The 18,222-nt window shown below is 33.7% G+C and overlaps 3 protein-coding genes across 8 annotated transcripts in view; 2 read left to right on the top strand and 1 right to left on the bottom strand.

Annotated features, from left to right (window-relative positions):
- Positions 1 to 1,228: 1,228 nt before the first annotated feature.
- LOC143213774 (uncharacterized) overlaps positions 1,229 to 18,222 on the top strand; it is a 70,042-nt gene continuing 53,048 nt past the window's right edge. Inside the window, exon 1 of the mRNA XM_076433976.1 lies at positions 1,229 to 1,239. The gene's annotated coding sequence lies outside the window, so the exon portion shown is untranslated. The remainder of the gene's footprint in view (positions 1,240 to 18,222) is intronic.
- Positions 2,258 to 14,455, top strand: LOC143213778 (peptidyl-prolyl cis-trans isomerase FKBP8). Of its 2 annotated transcripts, none has more exons than XR_013010031.1 (6): positions 2,258 to 2,786; positions 3,114 to 3,422; positions 3,545 to 3,744; positions 3,827 to 4,128; positions 4,202 to 8,165; positions 8,678 to 14,455. XR_013010031.1 is itself a non-coding variant. In XM_076433983.1 (6 exons), exons 2-6 carry the CDS (start codon positions 2,766 to 2,768, stop codon positions 4,504 to 4,506), a joined length of 1,137 nt encoding a protein of 378 aa, XP_076290098.1. In that variant the 5' UTR covers positions 2,258 to 2,588; positions 2,667 to 2,765; the 3' UTR covers positions 4,507 to 4,815. The 2 variants fall into 2 exon arrangements, 1 of the variants encoding a protein (XP_076290098.1); XM_076433983.1 differs by lacking the exon at positions 8,678 to 14,455 and having other exon boundaries at positions 2,258 to 2,588; positions 2,667 to 2,786; positions 4,202 to 4,815.
- LOC143213776 (uncharacterized) lies at positions 4,863 to 8,184 on the bottom strand. Of its 5 annotated transcripts, none has more exons than XM_076433980.1 (5): positions 8,001 to 8,184; positions 7,200 to 7,343; positions 6,454 to 7,114; positions 5,818 to 6,383; positions 4,863 to 5,739 (listed from the first exon to the last, which is right to left on the bottom strand). In XM_076433980.1, exons 2-5 carry the CDS (start codon positions 7,275 to 7,277, stop codon positions 5,140 to 5,142), a joined length of 1,905 nt encoding a protein of 634 aa, XP_076290095.1. In that variant the 5' UTR covers positions 7,278 to 7,343; positions 8,001 to 8,184; the 3' UTR covers positions 4,863 to 5,139. The 5 variants fall into 5 exon arrangements, with proteins under 5 accessions (XP_076290095.1, XP_076290094.1, XP_076290096.1 ...); XM_076433979.1 differs by lacking the exon at positions 8,001 to 8,184 and adding an exon at positions 7,750 to 7,886; XM_076433981.1 differs by lacking the exon at positions 8,001 to 8,184 and having other exon boundaries at positions 5,818 to 6,008; positions 6,123 to 6,383; positions 7,200 to 7,388.

Genomic DNA, 18,222 nt, shown 5'->3' with positions numbered 1-18,222 from the left:
ATCTTAATAAAACATGATTATTATCATTACAGAAACATATTAACTTTATTGTCCACATTGAAAATCGATAAATTATTATTATTGGTCATAGGTCTAAATAAATAAATAAATAATTTATTTAAGAAAATCGCTTCTATTCAATAAAAAATATAGTTTAATAGTTTAATAATGTAAATAAATCGTGCTGGACTGTTTTCAGTATGAGCTACTGTATATAAAAAATTTCCAAAACGTCAATTTGTGTAAAAAATATATTCAAAAAAGAGTAAATCTTATATTGTACAAATCATTTTTTACAAATTGTTATTTCATGTTCGTTGATATATAAACCATAATTTAATATAATTAAATAGTTCGAATTCTTTAGTAATATAAAATTGAACAAATTATATATGACAGCGTACAGCTAATTATATATTTATTAGGTCTTTGATCTTAATTAGTCTTCGGATGTTAAAATTATCGCGCAGGTTGCAATGGTTCGATATAAAAGTTTTATGCCCATATTATAATGTTATCCAAATATAAGTCATTAAACTTTAAAATATGGTGAAAATAAAGTGAAAATTAAGCTTGTAAAAATTTCATAACTCTAGAAGATTACGATAAAAATTACCCGAGTATCTTATACATAACAAATTAGTTGAAAAAAAACACAATTTTGCAGGTGTCCGTTTCAAAGATTAGTGTTAATTGCATATCATGCATGAAGAGCTTTATCGCATTTGAGATGCACATACTGAAATGAATAAAACGGTTAGTCTATTCTGATACAATCTAAAGGATGTCTTTTCATCCCAGATAAATTGATTGCTATAACCTGTTGCTCGTTTTTGTTCGGTCATTGCATGATTCAGTCAGTATTAGACTATACAAAAGCCGACACATGCAAATGGACATGCAGTGCATGAGAAAGTTGAGTAATAAACTGTGAATGTTAATGTAAATTTATGATAAAAAGAATTAGACAAAAAGCAATTCCTTACACAAGGATTTTTGCTCATTAATCTACATAGTAGATCATCAATTATCAGTACTGTTTTAGTAGAATTGCTATACATCTGACTATGCTGTAATGAATAGATAGCAGATTTTATGCATTTATGACAAAAATGAGTAGGTGACATTTAAAACAGTAAAAACAATAGGAGAATTTAAAAATACTGTTATTATTATTTTCAACCTATATATTTAATTTATACAGTATATACCCCGACAGCACAGTCTGCCCGAGCCCACCGCCGGACCCAGCTAGCCGAGCCCCAGCCCGACACGTTACGGGCTAACGCAATGCTTGGCTCAGCGTTGAGACCAAATCAGGACGATTTAGCCTGGCCCCTGTGCACAAAAGGGCGCGATTTTCACCTGCCGGGGGCTCGAGCCCAGAGCCTGACGGCCGGGCTGGGATTCAGCCTGTTTTTGAGAGGGCAGCACGGTATCACACTAATGTGGCCAATCAGTGCTTCGATTGGGCCCAACTTTTCTCGCGCATGCGCGACACAGGGCGGGTCGCATCAATGTGGCAGTACTTTGCAAATGCGTAGCAGTCTCCCTTGTTACCGACAAAAGTATAATAAGTTAATAAATAAGACCTTTGAGGGCGATTGCTGCCTAGATTGACCTTTATTTGGCGTTTTTGACTACTGAAAAAACCCGTGTTTGTATTATCACGCAATGAGAACGCGAATCCCGCACCCTTGCAATCTTGCAAATCGGCTGAATCCTAGCCCGGCCGGCAGGCCCTGGGCTCGAGCCCTCGGCAGGCGGAAAACGCGCCCTTTTGTGCACAGGGGCCAGGCTGAAACCGAGCCGGTGTGCCGTCGGGGTATGTGTATATATATATCATTCTAAAAACGAAAATAAATTTCTATTTCACTTCAGTTTGTTGCAATTCTACATAAAGAGAGAGATCCGCTGTTTAAAATTTGAAGGGAAATTCGTTCGCCATCTTGCAAGTTCAAATTTTGTTTGATAATACACGCAAGTAATACTCAGAAGTGTCAACAGCAGCTTCGACTTTCGGATTCGAAGCGTGCATTTAAATTTTCGTCAGCCGTTATATATACTTATTTCTTCAAATTCTAACACGCGTTATTTCTCTAACCCGTAATTAGAGAATATTCATTAATCGTTAATCGACGTTGACAGTTTTCTTTGAAGAAAACACATGTGTTATTGATTTAAAAAATATTTTTCACTTTTGTATATATATTTCGATTTATTGTGTTCGATCTTTAACCTTGAATTATGTTAATATCTCAAAAATGAGGTTCAAATTTACAAAATTGATTTTTTAAATTGTTAAACAGTTTTTGGTACATACTATATATTATTGGATGATATTGGAATTTTTTCTACGTTATGCAGATCATAATAAGATTCCACAAACGGTCGAGAGGGAAAAGGATGAAAGCTGACAGCTGAAATATACATACAATATGAGCAATTTCACTATAGAGGAAGACGTTAGTGAACACATGAAAAATTGGAATAGTTACAAAATACTCAAATTAGTCGCAACATAGGGGTATTTACTTGATTGCGGACTTATTCCAACAGTACGAAGAGATCGATTTTTGGAAATTTTTGTACGTGTCAAAGAAAAATGCTTATTTACGTAACCACAAATTGTACGGAGTCGATGAAAATTCACTTTCGATCTCTAGTCTTGTGAAGCTTACTTCAAGTGACAAGTGAAGTCAACCGGTGTCGCGCGTGTACTAGAAATAAACAGAAATTATTTTAAAGCGCTTTGAAAGACTGTCATGGATATTCAAAATACAGAGGTGTGTATTTGTTTACGGATATTATTTGAAAATACTTAAGATTATATTCTACTATAACACGATAAACAGCAACGATAATATTATTGTATTTACACGTTGAATTTTCTCGTTTATCAAATGATTGTGCATTTTTTTGTTGCCTTGAAAAATTCATTGTACGACTCCTCGATAAGGATGCGATAGTCTTAATTTGAATTTTCTCATAGTTCTAGTGAATAGAATTTCAACAGTACTTTGAAAAACAGCACGATATCAATTTTAATAAGCGCGATACAGCCTCTGTGTGTCAACTAAACGTTTCGAATTGTTTCTTCTTCGATTTTTAAGATGGAAAATGACATGGTTCAACCAGGAGAAACTCAGGCCGACTTTATTAAGGAAGAATTAAATTTTAACGTAGATCCAAACGATCCTATCACAAAAGCAACATTAAACGATCACCCTCCCGAAGAATGGATAGATATCCTAGGAAGTGGACAACTTAGAAAAAAGGTAGTGAAACAAGGAAAAAATGGTACCCGACCTAATAGAGCTGATATATGTGTATTGAATATTGTTGGGAAATTAAAAGATGGTACGGTCGTTGAAAAATACGAGGATCTCAAGATTCAACTAGGAGATGTCGAAGTGATTCAGGTATTTATAATGATTAGCTTACAAAAAATACTACAAAAAGTGTAGGCAAAAGATTATGGTATTACAAAGACATTCTTGTAGAATAACATTATTCTTGGATGGTTTGTAACATTTTATAATAGGGATTAGATCTAGCGATTGCTCTTATGGATGTAGAGGAAGTTGCTGAAATAGAAGTAGATCCAAGGTTTGCTTATGGTCACTTAGGCAAATTACCAACTATACCACCCGATGCAACTATTTTCTATACGGTCGAACTGAAATCTAGTGAAATGGAACAGGAACTCGAAACGCTTAGCGTTAACCAACGGAAAGAGATTGGGTAAGTACCTCTAGTGTGTTTATTAAAAACACTATTACATTTTTCTATTTAAGTTTGGCTAAATTCAAATAAAATTTTCAAGGAATAAAAAACGAGAACGTGGAAACTGGTGGTTTGCTCGGGATGAACCAATGTTAGCAATTCAATGTTACAGAAGAGCATTAGAATTCTTATCACCAGCAGAAACTCGCTCTTCATATCAAACCGAGGCAGATGATTCTGCTACTGATGCAGAGTTACAAGCATTGTTGGAAGATTCTATGAAAGTATATAACAATTTAGCAGCTGCACAAATGAAGACACAAGCGTACGATGCAGCATTGAAAAGTGTAGAAAGTGTTTTAAATTGCCAACCACAAAATGTAAAAGCACTTTTCAGGAAAGGTATTATTATTAATTATTAAATGAATACGTATATATGTATATAATGTAATGTAATATATATATTTTTTTATAGGAAAAATCCTGCATTATAAAGGAGAACACACATTGGCATACCAAACATTATTGCAAGCAGCAAAGTTAGAACCAGAAACGAAGGCTATTCAAGTGGAAGTAGCTATCTTGAAAGAAAAGATTACCAAAGATGCTCAGCATGAAAAGAGTTTATACCGCAAAATGTTTGCTACACACAAAAATAATAATGCATCCTTGAAAAAGGAAGAGAGTAAAAGTAAAACTATATCAAATGTTTCATGGAGCATAATTGGCGGAACAACTGCAGCAGTAGCAGGGTTTCTTTTATACAGATTTGTTTTGTGAAAAAGGGACAAGGAATAAATGAAATGTAGAAAGTGAATGGACCTGAAAACTAATAATAACACGCAAGGGAAATATTGTAAAATGTACTAATACACAGTTAACATTGTTAATAAATTATGTTCATAAAAATACGAATATAAAACAAGTAAGCTGTAAAAAATTGGTGCTTAAATAATATATGTCAAATGTCAGAAAAAAGTCAGAAAATTGCATCGGATCATACTATTTTTGTTCAGTTTGTATTTATATCTTGTATTATATATTAATTTGTTATATTAATTATTATATTCATGTTTTTATTGTACAAAATTTTTCTTCATTTTCTGAATCGGGGTATTTTGGACTACTATATGCAAGACGGGAAAAAAGAAATATTTAATGTCAAACATGTACATGTTGTGAGTAATGTATACTTCTTGTAAATCAAATCTCTGTACACTTTTGTCGATACTACACATATAATTTTCAGAAATTCTTTTTATAATCGGAACTATAAATCGTATCACACTTTTTTAAATTATCGAGTCATTATTAACGTCTATAATAGCTTATATACATTTCTAAGTGGAAATATTTATAAAGAAAATGTGTGTAAACGATTCGAAGGATAATTAAGTATTTTCTTGAATTCAATTAAAGATTTAAAAATGATGGAAACGAGTGGTTTAAGTAATTATCTATTGGTGTAGTATCTACTTTGTTAATATTCGAATCCACGAAAAGTGACGTTCCTTCAACAGTTCCAAACGATAATTCAGAATAATTTGAATTTTCAAAGAAATGTTGATCTGCATTTAAAATTCCATGATGAAATTCCAAATCTTGATAGCTATTAAGATTCAATATTTCATTAGAATTCGTTTCAAATTGATCTATAAGATCGTTTATTGTTGAAGTCTTTGGGCTGGTAACTTCTACTGTAACAATCTGTTCCGCATTAATATCTACCAATGAAAGAACTTGAGGAGCAGATTCAGTTGTAGGTAATAAATTTGTGAGTTCTAATGACAAAATTGAGTTCTCGCAAAGATCATTAGAGTCAGGAAGTGTTTGTAATTCAAACTGCGAATCAATATGTTCGTTAATGATACTTGTTCTTGTTGAAGACAGAATTTTTTCATTTGTTACTGTATCGAATTCTTCCTTGACTTTTAATTTTTTCGGCTTCAGTTTTTTTGGTATTTCTGGCACTGGAACAAGATGACCATCTTCTGTTTTCATGAGTTTTACGACCTGTCGAATATGTACATTTATTTTAAATATCTTCGATAAATATTAGAAGAGAAACGATTAAAGTTTGATTAGATTCACCTTCTTCTTCTTTACAGACACAATTCTATGACAAGTTTCCATATGACGAGTAAGATGATGCGATCTTTTGAAAGCAGTACTACACTGCATACAAGCAAATGGTCGATGTTGTTGATGAGATAATTTGTGTCTCTTTAATAAACTGTTACGTTTAAATGCTTTACCACATTCATCACAGACAAATTGCCTTTCTTTATTATGTACATAAAGAACATGATCATTAAGAATACTAATGCTAGTAAAAGTTTTACCACACTGTTCGCATACAATATTCCTCTGTTCTATGTGTAACTGTTTATGCCTACCCAAATCTGATTTTCTTGCACATTGAAATGTGCAGCCATATATATTACAGATGAACCTTTTTTCTCCTTTATGTATACGTCTAACGTGTTGATCAAGTGCTCGTTGTGAAATTAAATTTTTCGAACAAATTGAGCAAGTAAAAATATCTGCTATAGTTACTTCTTTTTTCACTTTACTGACATGCAAAGTAGATTCCAAATGACGAGAGTAATCGTCCTTTTTAACAAAAGTATGTCTACAGTCAGCACAGAAGTAAATGCCTGTAACAAAAAGAGTTTCTTATGAATATTGCTTATACATATATTTTACCTTCATATTTTAGAAACTCACTGCTATTTGAGATTTTATTATGATCTAGCTTTGAAGAATGCACTGTTTTGTAATGCTCGTGAGCTTTCTTTTTAGAAGCAAACGTAACATCACACTTTGAACATTTGTAATTATTATGGTTCTGAATATGTAAGAGATAAGTTTGTTCGATACTGAACGATTGCAAGCATCGATTACATTTAAATTTCTTTATACAGTGATGTTCTTTGTGTTTCGTGTCATCTTCGTCTGGTTGTAACATTTTTCCACAATCCGAACAAACTTTCCCATTTTTATAGCTATGCTTTGCTCGATGCCGATTTAATAAAGTACGCTTAGGAAAACTGCGAGGACACACGTCGCAAGAATGTGGATACTTTGTTACTCTTTCTCCGTGCGAACGAAATAGATGTATTTCAAGATGTTTGCGCCTGGCAAATTTTGCATTACAGTATGAACAGTTATTTTTTTGGTGGCCCTCTAGATGCCGATCCAAATGTCTTTTGTATCTAAACGTCATTGAACATTGGCTGCATGATTTGAGTTGCTTATTCAACGCATCCGATCCATTGATTTTATTTTTGTTTTCATTAGTCACTGTTGTAACTTCAGTTTCTGGATCGTTATTTTCATCATTTGAACTTTTATTATTCATTTCTGTGCCGTAAGATTTATCTCTAACCTGTGAAAAAACACACGTTCTTTTTTTAAATAAAGAAATATTTTTTTAACTATCTTTTTGTGAAATCTTTATTAAGAAATCTTACCTGATGATTTTTATTATCTGACATTATGAACGGAATTTCGAATGATGAGAGTAATAACTCATCTGACGATTCTATCATAGAATTATGAAATATTTTCCCCGGTATAATTGAAAACAATACAAAAGAAATGCACTTGTATATGACCTTAAAAAAATGAACACGGACATAAAAAATATGAGTCGAGTGCATCCATCAAGTTCTTGGTAAATTCACGCTAAATTATAATTCATGATATGTGATAGGTACAGCAGTGATATTAGTGATAGTGATGGCGTTTTATCCAGTTTTATCACAGTGATCGCAGAATCACGATCACAGTCGTGATTTTAACTTCATTTACGCCGTGATCGTGATTTTTTAATGTATATAGAGTGAATTTGCTCACTGTAGGTCATCTTAACTTTCTTCTTTCGATTAGCTTACAATGGCTTACATAAAAATATCGGTATATAACGTAAATTTAAAATAACGTTACGGTTTCTGTATATAACGTAAATTTACTTCATTTTTAATGTTAAAAATATAAAATATTCAATGTTCTTTTTCGTACCTTATTTCAGTGTTTAAAAAAAAAAATTAGTTCTTCCTCTCGATTTCGAAATTGTAATATTTATTTAAATAATATAAAAGTGCAGAGATAATTTCTTGTATGTTTATGTGTACATGTATATATATATCAATTTTACAAAATACCAATGTATTACTTAAGAAACGCAAATGATATTTTCAGAAACGTCTAACAATTTAACAAATCTAATAAATTTGATGAAAATGCGATGTAATTCGCAATTTGAAACGTACAGGTTATGGCTCTGTGGCTTGCGCGAAGGACAGTTAGGCTCTTCGCCAATCAAAATCGATCACGAAGTCACGAAGATCACTAATCACTGTGAAAAATCACCGTGAATGGGAATGAACGTGATCGAGTGATTACGAGTGATCCAAAAGTAGCAGTTCACGCCATTCGTAAGTGATATGCGTTTTTTCTTCTATAGAAATAAATTAACCAATAACTAATTAATAAATTCACCAACATGGCCTATGAAACGTAACTATTCCATTGTACTCCTATTCTGATTGGTCGAAATAATTCACTCATAAAGTGTAGTTTGTTATGTATTCAATCATACTGTATGTATACACATATACTGCCGAATTATATCATAAACTTAATTTTTATTAATAAATGATAGTTGAAAGTTTATATTATTGTTTTCGGAAACCGATTGTGTGCATTATCGAGATCGACCCACCTCGGAGTACAATCATCGGTTAACATAAAAGGCAACGTCATAGCTTGCTAACAATTATTTGCCAAATCTAAGTCTTGTTTTTTGTTTATCAATAACATTTTCATTCTTGTTTCCCAATCTCATCACACGCGGGCGCAACGTATCCGATGACAAAAAAGCGCCATCTTCAGTAACTAGGCGTAAGTAGAGAACTAGATTATTTTCAGTTACTTTGTTTGTATACAGGTTAGCAAGTTGGCTGCAGGGAAATACAATTCAAAAAATACACCTTCGTATTGTTGCGGAGGCTTCGGCCCCGTCTTGCCATAGTTAAACAATAATGCTTCTTTATTGCGCGTACAACAGATAACAACGGATAATAACGGATAATCTATGTATATATGTGTTCATCTCAAGCCGTCGTAACAGTATATTAGAGAAGTGGTAAATAAGGTATTTATATTATAATTTTTTATATTATAATTATGCGATTTGCATAAAGATTCGCTAAATACAATAATACTCAATGATAACAAAAATAAAAGTTCTATCATTAAATATAATATTACATATAAAATAAGAACAACGAAACTGCAATTTCTCGATTTAAAAATAATATAACCTTTACAATATAACCTTGTAAAAGAATGACCTTTACAATATAATATAACCTTGTAAAATAATATATTCAATCTTTTAATGCATTCAACTGTTTCTGAAATTTAAAAATCGCTATCTAAGTAAAAAAACGATAAATCTTTGTTTTTGTAGAATATCAGAATACAGATACATTTTTGAAGACTCTATTTGCATAATTTAAATAGTCCACGTAAATCATGTACCTATCACGAACCTATAGCTGTTTACCTTTATTAATAATAATAATAATAAATATGCCAAAAAATCTCCATAAAAATAAAAATATATATCGTCAAAATATATCAAATATAAAAAAAGTTTATCTTTCTATATTGCACCTTTCGACAAAAAAAGCTATATATTAACGTTATATATGTATATTAATGTCTCTCTATAATATTTACTTTTTTACTAACGCCTATATTTCCACTTTTTGTATCGTAAAAGTGAGTCATGACCAATAAAAAGAAAATTAGAGACGCGCAAAAAATGTTTCCCCACTGTCCTAGATCAATATTGTCTTGAGAGTGGTATGTAAAATGTTGGTTGTTACATAGCATGTTGGAAATGCGCAAAGTTTATTTCGCGTTCTTTCTACAAGGCAATATTTGCCACGAGTTAAGAGAGTGTACAAACGTTAAATTGTTTAGCCGGTGTTAACGACAGTTTCGCAAACGAGTCGTTTAAAACGACCTGTCCGCGAAAATCGATGCATAGATCACAAGTTGCGGTCACGTTTTTACGACGAAACGACTACACGATGGAGTAACGAACTGTTCAAGGCCTAGTGTGTCGTGTAACTATTTGAACCAGGTGTTATTGTAACACCAATTTGTTGCATAATAATTGCGAAGTCCGCGTTGGTGCCATTGAACCAGAATTTCTGGAAACCACTACTCTTTCCAATGAGCTCAAGAGTCAAATTACAGTAACTATTGAAGTGGTACTCATTTATGGCAAAATGAGTAGGTGGAGCACAAAGTTAGGACAAACATTAGATGAACTTGATATTATAGGTACATTATTTACAACCTGTTAAAATTATTAAGAGCAGAAAACAATTTTCATGAATTCTTTTCCATGGTAGTTGATGCAAAGAATGTTTATTTCGCATGAAGTTCCACAGTCCGATGATAACTTTCGCTATTACTCATTTTCCTCGAACATATTTTTACGGGATGTAGCAGATGAGAAACTGAAGATCCACTTTTCCTCAAAAATGCTATGAATCAAAATATCGATTCAAAATCGATGTACGAGTTTTGTTCATTGTTTTATGGAACAAAAATGAGGACCAGGTTCGACACCGTCATTTCACAATGTTTGCACCGTCCACCATCAGACTACAACTATCGTTGTCCGAAGGATTAGTTGTTCCCGACGGAGACGCAGCGTTTCCTTCGGGCGAGAAGAATAAATCGGATCCGGTTCCGTGTACGACACACGTGTCGAGTATATCGAGACTGCATAATTTATTACGAAAACAGCTAAATACCGGTGCATCCAACCGGAATATGTACGTTCCGCTCAGCTGTACACGTAATGAAGAGGAACATCCGCGCGCGAGCGGAGGATGGCTGGCGATCGTCCTCCGATTTTCTCGGTAAACGACGCGTCCTTTGTCAGTAGACTGCGGATGTTTATGCGAATTCGCATTTTTATATGTAAGCATACGCGCGCGGAGAAACTGGAATTAGATAAAACGTTTCGAGAAACGTCTCACGGCACAACCACACCGACATCTTTGTAGGCTATAAACAAGCAAACATCCTACGACTATTTATCATTGGCGACTATTTCGCTGTCGACAAACGGAATTACAGTCATGAGAATTTCCCTATAACTACAAGATTCTATGAAGGTTTACGACGATGCAGATTTAACATACAATTAACAGTCGACATGTTACCGAGAATAACCGTAGTCGACGGTAGAGGGGTTGTTAGGTGTTCAGCAAGATGTATATGGTTGCAAGGAGCGCTGTGTTTTCAAGTACATTTCCATGTTGCAGGGATATGCCACCAAACATGCAAAATTCCATTTTACCATGTCCCCCTTTTCTACAATATTTTTATTTATCTTTTTTTCTTTATTTATCTCACTTTATTTTCCATTCATTTTTTCTTTATGCGAAGCATACTTAAGGATAGAATGCCGGAAATGTAATGGATAATATGTTATTGAAACTATTAATGCACGAATGACAAAAATTAATTTCTCACGTATACTTGTATGGAGATTTAAAAATCGTGTTTATTTGCAAATGAAAGTTTTGTTGATTTGGGTAAATCCCCAACAGCACGCGCGACGGGGATCGTGTTAATAAGTTTGATCGAATCGTTTCGAAAGTTAGGCTCGGCCGAATACTTTAAAAAGTCTATGAATTTAAAATTGCAACTGGCCAGGCATTGTCGATCGAATCGTAGAATATCATCGAATTCGACTCTCACCGACTTTCTCGATTGACATTTCTCAGCTTCAGATGCCCCTTCATTAAAATAATTATTTCGGAAATTTCCACGTATCCGCGGAGAGACGGAAGACCGTCGTTGACTTCCTATAAAGAATATTATATAACGACAAAGTAGATTAGAGGCTTCGGGGACAGAGACCTCTACTATATGTAGAATATCCATTCACCGTCTCTCTTTACAAATCGATATCTCCGCCATTTCGACGCATTGCAGAAGCGAGATATAGATCATCAATAAAAGATTCAATTTTCGTAATGTCTATTTCGTAATTCTACGATGAATCTTAGTAGCAGTGTTGCTACTAATCGAATCAGTGAGTCGAGTAACAAAATAGTGCACGCCGTTGATTTCTTCATTACAACTAGACTGCATTACAACTAGCATGCATTTGCGAGATTGCATTTGTGAAATTGTAGATGGTGGAAATATTAAAACTCGCACTTTATCGAAACTGTTTAAAAGAAAAATAAATTCTTATTTGCTTTCTGTGTCATCCAACCAGAGTCGTCAGATTAAGACTTGTGTCCCCACTCTACCTTCCCCTTCTACAATGCTATTCCCCACGCATCCGGTATTGACAGAGAGAGGGTAACTTCTTCCCCCCTGAATTCGTGCTCCCTCCCCTCACCTGGAGACTGCTTCCAATCGATACGAACAATGTTTATCTTGAATAAAGATTCGCAATTACCCACGTGAAATATTGGGGCTGACGCGGCACCACTCAAATTTATGCTAATTGTTATTCAATGTGTGTAACTATATCAATCATATAATTATTTGTGGATTTAGACGAAATTTTACTACCTCACTACTTTTCTATTTATCATTTCAATAGAGATGAATATTAAATATAACCGCAAGTACTTATGTACATTAAGATTTTTATTTTTTCATTCGAATGTAAAATTTCTTGAACTTTTAACGCCGTTCGTGGACTGTAAATACGTATCACAAAGATGCTTTACCCTGGTGGCGTATAGTCGGGCTACGCGTTTAAGAATATAATTTATTTGCTGGACGGATTCAAGCGTTTGTAACATCGGGGTATAGGATGGTAATAAGTATCCTTATTATCATTATAAATAATAACATCGTTATAGACTGCCGGCAATCGAGCACACCGTGAAAATCGCGTTTCTACGCGCGCGTTCCAGCAGGCTGCGATCACGCGCCAAATTGTGCAATGCTTTTGCCTCTTTTTCTCTCCTCCCGCGTTTCTTTCTTGTCCTCCTCCGCCACCTCCTCCTCTTCTTCTTCTTCCTTTTCGATGCAATCCATCGTTCAAACGGATGACAACTCGCGCAAACGGCCGGTACACCGTTATCTAACGGCGCGAAGCGGCGTTACGTCACGGGTGGTGTGCTTGAAAATCAATGGTTTTATAAAATTGCGTCAACCGTGTAATGTTCTCCATTATACACGCTTACGGTTTCATATCGTCACCGAAGTCGCCGCGGCGGATTCACGGTCTCGACTCGTTTAGAAATGGGACGTGTATTCGTATTCCCGCACTGTATAGCCGCCCGTTTCGAGACAGCTGACGTTATTATACGGACTGACAAACGCGATTTTGCAACGCCCGCGCGCCTGTGCCCGCCGAATAAAAATTCACCGATACCCCAACCGCGACTCTTCTACGAATCTATCAATAATTACACAATAGTTGTAGTCCGTGTGAGAAATTGTCAAGTTGCTGTTAATTGGTTATAGAATTGATCGACAATGTGGTTATTTATTTTCGAATTTACTATTGTGGTTCGAGATTATATCTCACATACAGTTTTTAATATATCGTCTTCCGAAGTTTTGTGTTTACTTATTTATCTTACTTTCTCAGTGTGTAAGATAAAATAATTAACACTAGAACTATCAGACCAGTCAAAATGACTGGTTTTACAATTTCATTTTCAAATTCCTACTTCATGTTACATTTTTTTCCCGCAATGATGTAACGACTTTTACAGCGATAACTAAAGGAGTAATACAGGGTGTCTCAACTGAAGGAGGCCATCTAAATATCTCTGTTTTTAATGTCACAGAAACAATATTTATGGCATAATTTAAATGGTATCGAAGGAGGAATATCATAGAAGAACAATTTTTATTTGTCCGGTTATTTTTTCATAGTTTTTTCAAGATCATCGTTATTTTTTATCGAGAAAACTTATTTTTTTTATTCCATCTTGTTAATGACTTAAGCATATTCCAATGTATTTTATCAGCCGCTATAAGATGGAATAAAAAAAAGTCTTCCCGATAAAAAAATATTGATGACCTTGAAAAAACTGAAAAATAACCGGACAAAAGAAATTGTTCTTCTATGATATTCTTCCTTCGATACCATTTAAATTATGCCGTAAATTTCTTTTGTGCCATTAAAAATAAAGGAGATATTTAGGTGGCCACCTTCAGGTGAGACACCCTGTATAATGAATTTTATTTTTGTTTAATTTATTTAGAATCAAAATAATTTTGTATCATGACAACTTATACCAATACCAGTCATTTTGACTGATACTTCTCCAAGTAGAAAAGTATTCAATAATTTGTTTACCGAACCCGAAATCGTTTATTAGATATTTAGATAGATTTATTGATGTTTTGCGCAATGTCTTTGGCGCCACAACATAAACGTAAACATAGCTGCGATGTAATGTAGCATATATAGTTATCGATGTTGTTTCACGCGTTCGTTTTGTATACCATAGCCGTTGGAATAGGACCTAATTCTTTTTTATATAACAATATTTTACTAGCCCTAAAAATGGCAAAAGGATTGAAAATCTCGGAATTGTTGCAAAAAGTGAACAATATACCAATGGAATGCTCTGATATCGAGGATGGGGAATTGTATGAGCATGAAGAAAGTAAATCAGAAGAAAATGAAATTGAACTTTACAGTGATAACAGTGGCGGACCAAGGCAAATGGGAGCCCTAAGCGGTCAAAATTTCGGGGCCCCCTCCCCAACAAAAAGTTTCAAGAAAACTCTCATTAAGTTATAAACAAAAAAGAAAAGTAATCAGAAATTCCATACCATAAGACATTAAATAAATTTATTAAAAAGCATACATACATTTTACACATTTTTTATTTTATATGAATTTCCGTCTTGCTTTGTTTCTTGCAAATTCATGAATTATTTTGGCAGTCTCAATTCGGCTTAAAATTTTCTGCTCCATATACAGAATAGCCAGATATTATTTAGCCTTTCTTCTCCCATAGTGCTCCTTAAATAATTTTTTACACGCTTTAAAACAGAAAACGATCTTTCTCCTGACGCATTGGATAACGGAATTGTAAAAAAAAATTTCAATAATAATTCAACATTCGGAAATGTGCAAGGCATTTCTTTGGCTGCTCGATAGATGTCTGGTGTGGTTTTTATGCTGTCCTCGTTTTCTTTCAGAAACATAAAAAAATGGTCACATAGTATAAACATCAATATGTATCATTTTTGTAAATATCCTTCAACTTATTCATCGCGATCTTTTTTTCTTCTTTTGATAAATTCAAATAAAAAAATATTCGAAAAGACTTTACCAACAACTTCATACGCTTGAATTCTTCGAGATAGTTCTGCCTTGATGTTATCACATACAACATAAAATGAATTGACTATAAAATGTTCTCTTATTGTAAATTCATATCCGACTTCTTTGTTTTCATCAAAAAACATTTTTCTCTTTTTGTGTCTGCAAGTTTGTCCTTCTTCTACATTAAATAATAGCCCTGAAAAATCAGTTGCCTCTTTTTCAACTTTTTCAAATTCTTCTCTGAAATTATTTATAAAATAATTTATATTTATATTGTAAATACATATTTAAAAAATATGAATTTATTATTTATATTAGAGTTTTTCGATTATTTTATGGAGGGTTTTTTGAACCTTTTCGGTCATTTCCAAAATCTTTAAGTTGAGATATTTTAAGAGCTCGGGGCCCCTTGGTATCCGGGGTCCCCCGCGACCGCTTAGTCCGCGTACCGTTAGATCCGCCTCTGAGTGATAATAGTAATAAATAGGGTAAATGTTACGTTTAGGGGAGGCTAAATAGTAATAATGGGATAAATAGTAATAATGAGATCATAGAGACAAAGAAAATGTTCAGGAGTCCACGGAAAGTGAATTAAAAAATATTTTGAATTTACGTGAAAGAAGACATGTTTGTATGCCTTCAAGTTCTGAAGACGAAAATGAAAGTATACAAGATCCAGTTGGGAAAAATAAAAGGAGTGTCTAAAGCTGGAAGATTACCACTACATAATATTTTTAAAGACACATTCGGTCCTATATTCCTTTTCTAAGATAGTAATAAATCAATAAACATAAAAATATTCTATTACCAGCCGTTCTCAAGTGATGTGCTTACCAACGAACAGCATTTGATTTTTATTTATATAGATTACATATTTTTTAAAGACTTGATTGGTGGACTATTTGACTGGTTTTGCTAGAACTAGCTAGTGCACATTGTTCAGTGTCTTGTATCACAAAACGTGTTGTACTGATATTCTTAACATCAAGTATAAAAATATCTACTCTTTTCCTATATTTAACAATATCGTTTTTAGAGTAACGCCGAATTAAAAATTACTTCATCTCGTAGAAACGATGCGACATAAAACTATATGTATAAAAAGAAACAGTGGGCTTGCGATATTATTAATTGAAAACAAACGCCAGCGACGTACGCATGCTGCATGTTCTCGCATGCACATTGTCGGTGATTCTTTTTTTCTAGAACGGTAAATTATAATCGTCGCATCTTTACTTTCTCCCGTAATGGCCGAACATTTATATTTGAAGGGAATCCGTGAGAAGCCTGTGTAAACGAAGGTAAAGAGCGCGGCGTGGCCGACGTTTACCCCCTCGTAATCGACATTTCTGCAGCGAAATTATCAATCGGTGCACGTATATCTAGAAAATTCAGTTTTTTTTTCTTCTGCGTGACAGTGGGTTTAGCAAGAACCTGTTAGTAAATCCTCGGAAATGACGGATGCCCCGAGTCAGGATTCATTTGAATTGTCGATTCGAATTTGGGAACTGGTTTCGAACGAGAAAAACTGGTTTATTTGTCCAGGCCTCGGCAAGACGAATTTCGGGGAATTGTGAAAATAGAATTTCTGCATATTGAATTGTCGTTTTTATATGTAGATTTATGGCTTACGGAAATGCTCGATAACAGAACACAAGGCGGAGTGGAACTTAACATGTACTAATTCATTCTTAATGAATGTGCATTCGTCGCTGCTACTAAACTTTTGTTTTTACTCTAATTGATCTTTTTATGAGAAGAATGTTTATCATATTATTTATTCTAAAATAAATATTGCGAAAAATTCGCTAAGGGATTAAACATCTAAGAGTTAAAAGTGTAAAATTAATAATTTTTAGACAATTAGAGGACAATTAGAAGTGTGTCACATATCAAACTTTTTGTATCGCTGCTTTCTTTATTTTAAATTATGTATACTTTTATAGTGATCCAAACATACTCGTTATATCTATTTACGTTTAGTCTAGTTCGAGAACAATCCGTTCGCGAGCGATTTCAAGGTTTTTTTCCCCAGTTTTGTTAATTTTAATTCTCGGCTGGCCTTGCATTTCTATAATGCAGTTTGGCGACCGATTTCTGCAATTCGAAATGGCAATTGACACATAAGGTAGAAAGCGAGAATACCGCAGAAGAAATGGTAAAATCTCAACGCAGGTAACCTTAACCCTGATTAATCTGTAGCCTATGCGGCATAAATTGACTGAAAGAATTTGAACTGATTTTTACGTTCTCATTCAGGAGAAGAATTCTCTATTCGAACATTTAAACAAGGGTTATTAAAAATAAGTTGTGTAGGGTTATTAAAAATAATCGTACATCAGTAACTTTTAAGGGGTTGTTGAAACATACTCTACAAAAAAATACACAACTTGTGTAATTTTGATTATTTTTACATGAAAAAAATTAGTTATATACATCAAATATCTAAAAATATGTGTGCGAAACCCCAATACGAAAAGGTTAATGGTTCGTTCGAAAAAATTCCTGAAAAAACGTCCTCGAAAACCAGAATTTATATCTTCTACATATTGCAATACGATTGATTTCTTTCTGTCGGTGTGGTGAGATGTATTTCTTTAAAGTGCGACGTTATGAATAAAACATGATGTTTTTGATGATATCGAGTAGAACGAAAACGGGTAAATTGTTATCCTAATTTCTTCTATGCGACTATTTCAGAGGAGTGTGCGAGGGTTATCAACAGTTTAACGAAAATTGTTTTAGGTTGGGGGGAAAATTCTGTCGTATTTTAACACCAAACCTACCGAGCTTTAAAAGTACACATGTTCCCTTATAAAAATGACAAGATTGATTTTGTTTAGACTTTGTGCGGCTCCTATCGTAATACGTGCTCCACTGAAGATATCTATACAATCATCTGTTATGAAATTATTTTTATTATCTCAATAATCGTAAAATAAAAAATCTGGAACCGGTCATTTTGACCGGTTTAGTGTCAAATAAAAGCAGGCAATTTTTCTTGTCAATCAAAAACACATGTTGCTAGTGAGTCATTGAGGTGTTGACAGGTTATCTGAAAGATGGCAGCAAGTTGTTACAAATAATAGAAATTATATTATTGAATAAAATTAAACGTATAATTTTATAAAATCACTGATATG

The sequence above is a fragment of the Lasioglossum baleicum genome, chromosome 11 (genome assembly GCF_051020765.1).
Source record: "Lasioglossum baleicum chromosome 11, iyLasBale1, whole genome shotgun sequence".
NCBI lineage: Eukaryota > Metazoa > Arthropoda > Insecta > Hymenoptera > Halictidae > Lasioglossum > Lasioglossum baleicum.
The sequence above is the reverse complement of the archived record's forward strand: the minus strand, read 5'-3'. Positions and strand labels throughout refer to the sequence as shown.

What these genes read in the sequence shown, in the direction of transcription:
- LOC143213778 (XM_076433983.1), top strand. Translation starts at nt 2,766, where the DNA reads ATGGATATTCAAAATACAGAG. An exon ending in AACCAACGGAAAGAGATTGG is followed by an intron (nt 3,745 to 3,826) that starts GTAAGTACCTCT and finishes AAAATTTTCAAG; the next exon opens with GAATAAAAAACGAGAACGTG. An exon ending in AAAAGCACTTTTCAGGAAAG is followed by an intron (nt 4,129 to 4,201) that starts GTATTATTATTA and finishes ATTTTTTTATAG; the next exon opens with GAAAAATCCTGCATTATAAA.
- LOC143213776 (XM_076433978.1), bottom strand. Translation starts at nt 7,388, where the DNA reads ATGCACTCGACTCATATTTTTTATGTCCGTGTTCATTTTTTTAAGGTC. An exon ending in CAGATAATAAAAATCATCAG is followed by an intron (nt 7,115 to 7,199) that starts GTAAGATTTCTT and finishes GTTTTTTCACAG; the next exon opens with GTTAGAGATAAATCTTACGG. An exon ending in TGTCTGTAAAGAAGAAGAAG is followed by an intron (nt 5,740 to 5,817) that starts GTGAATCTAATC and finishes CATATTCGACAG; the next exon opens with GTCGTAAAACTCATGAAAAC.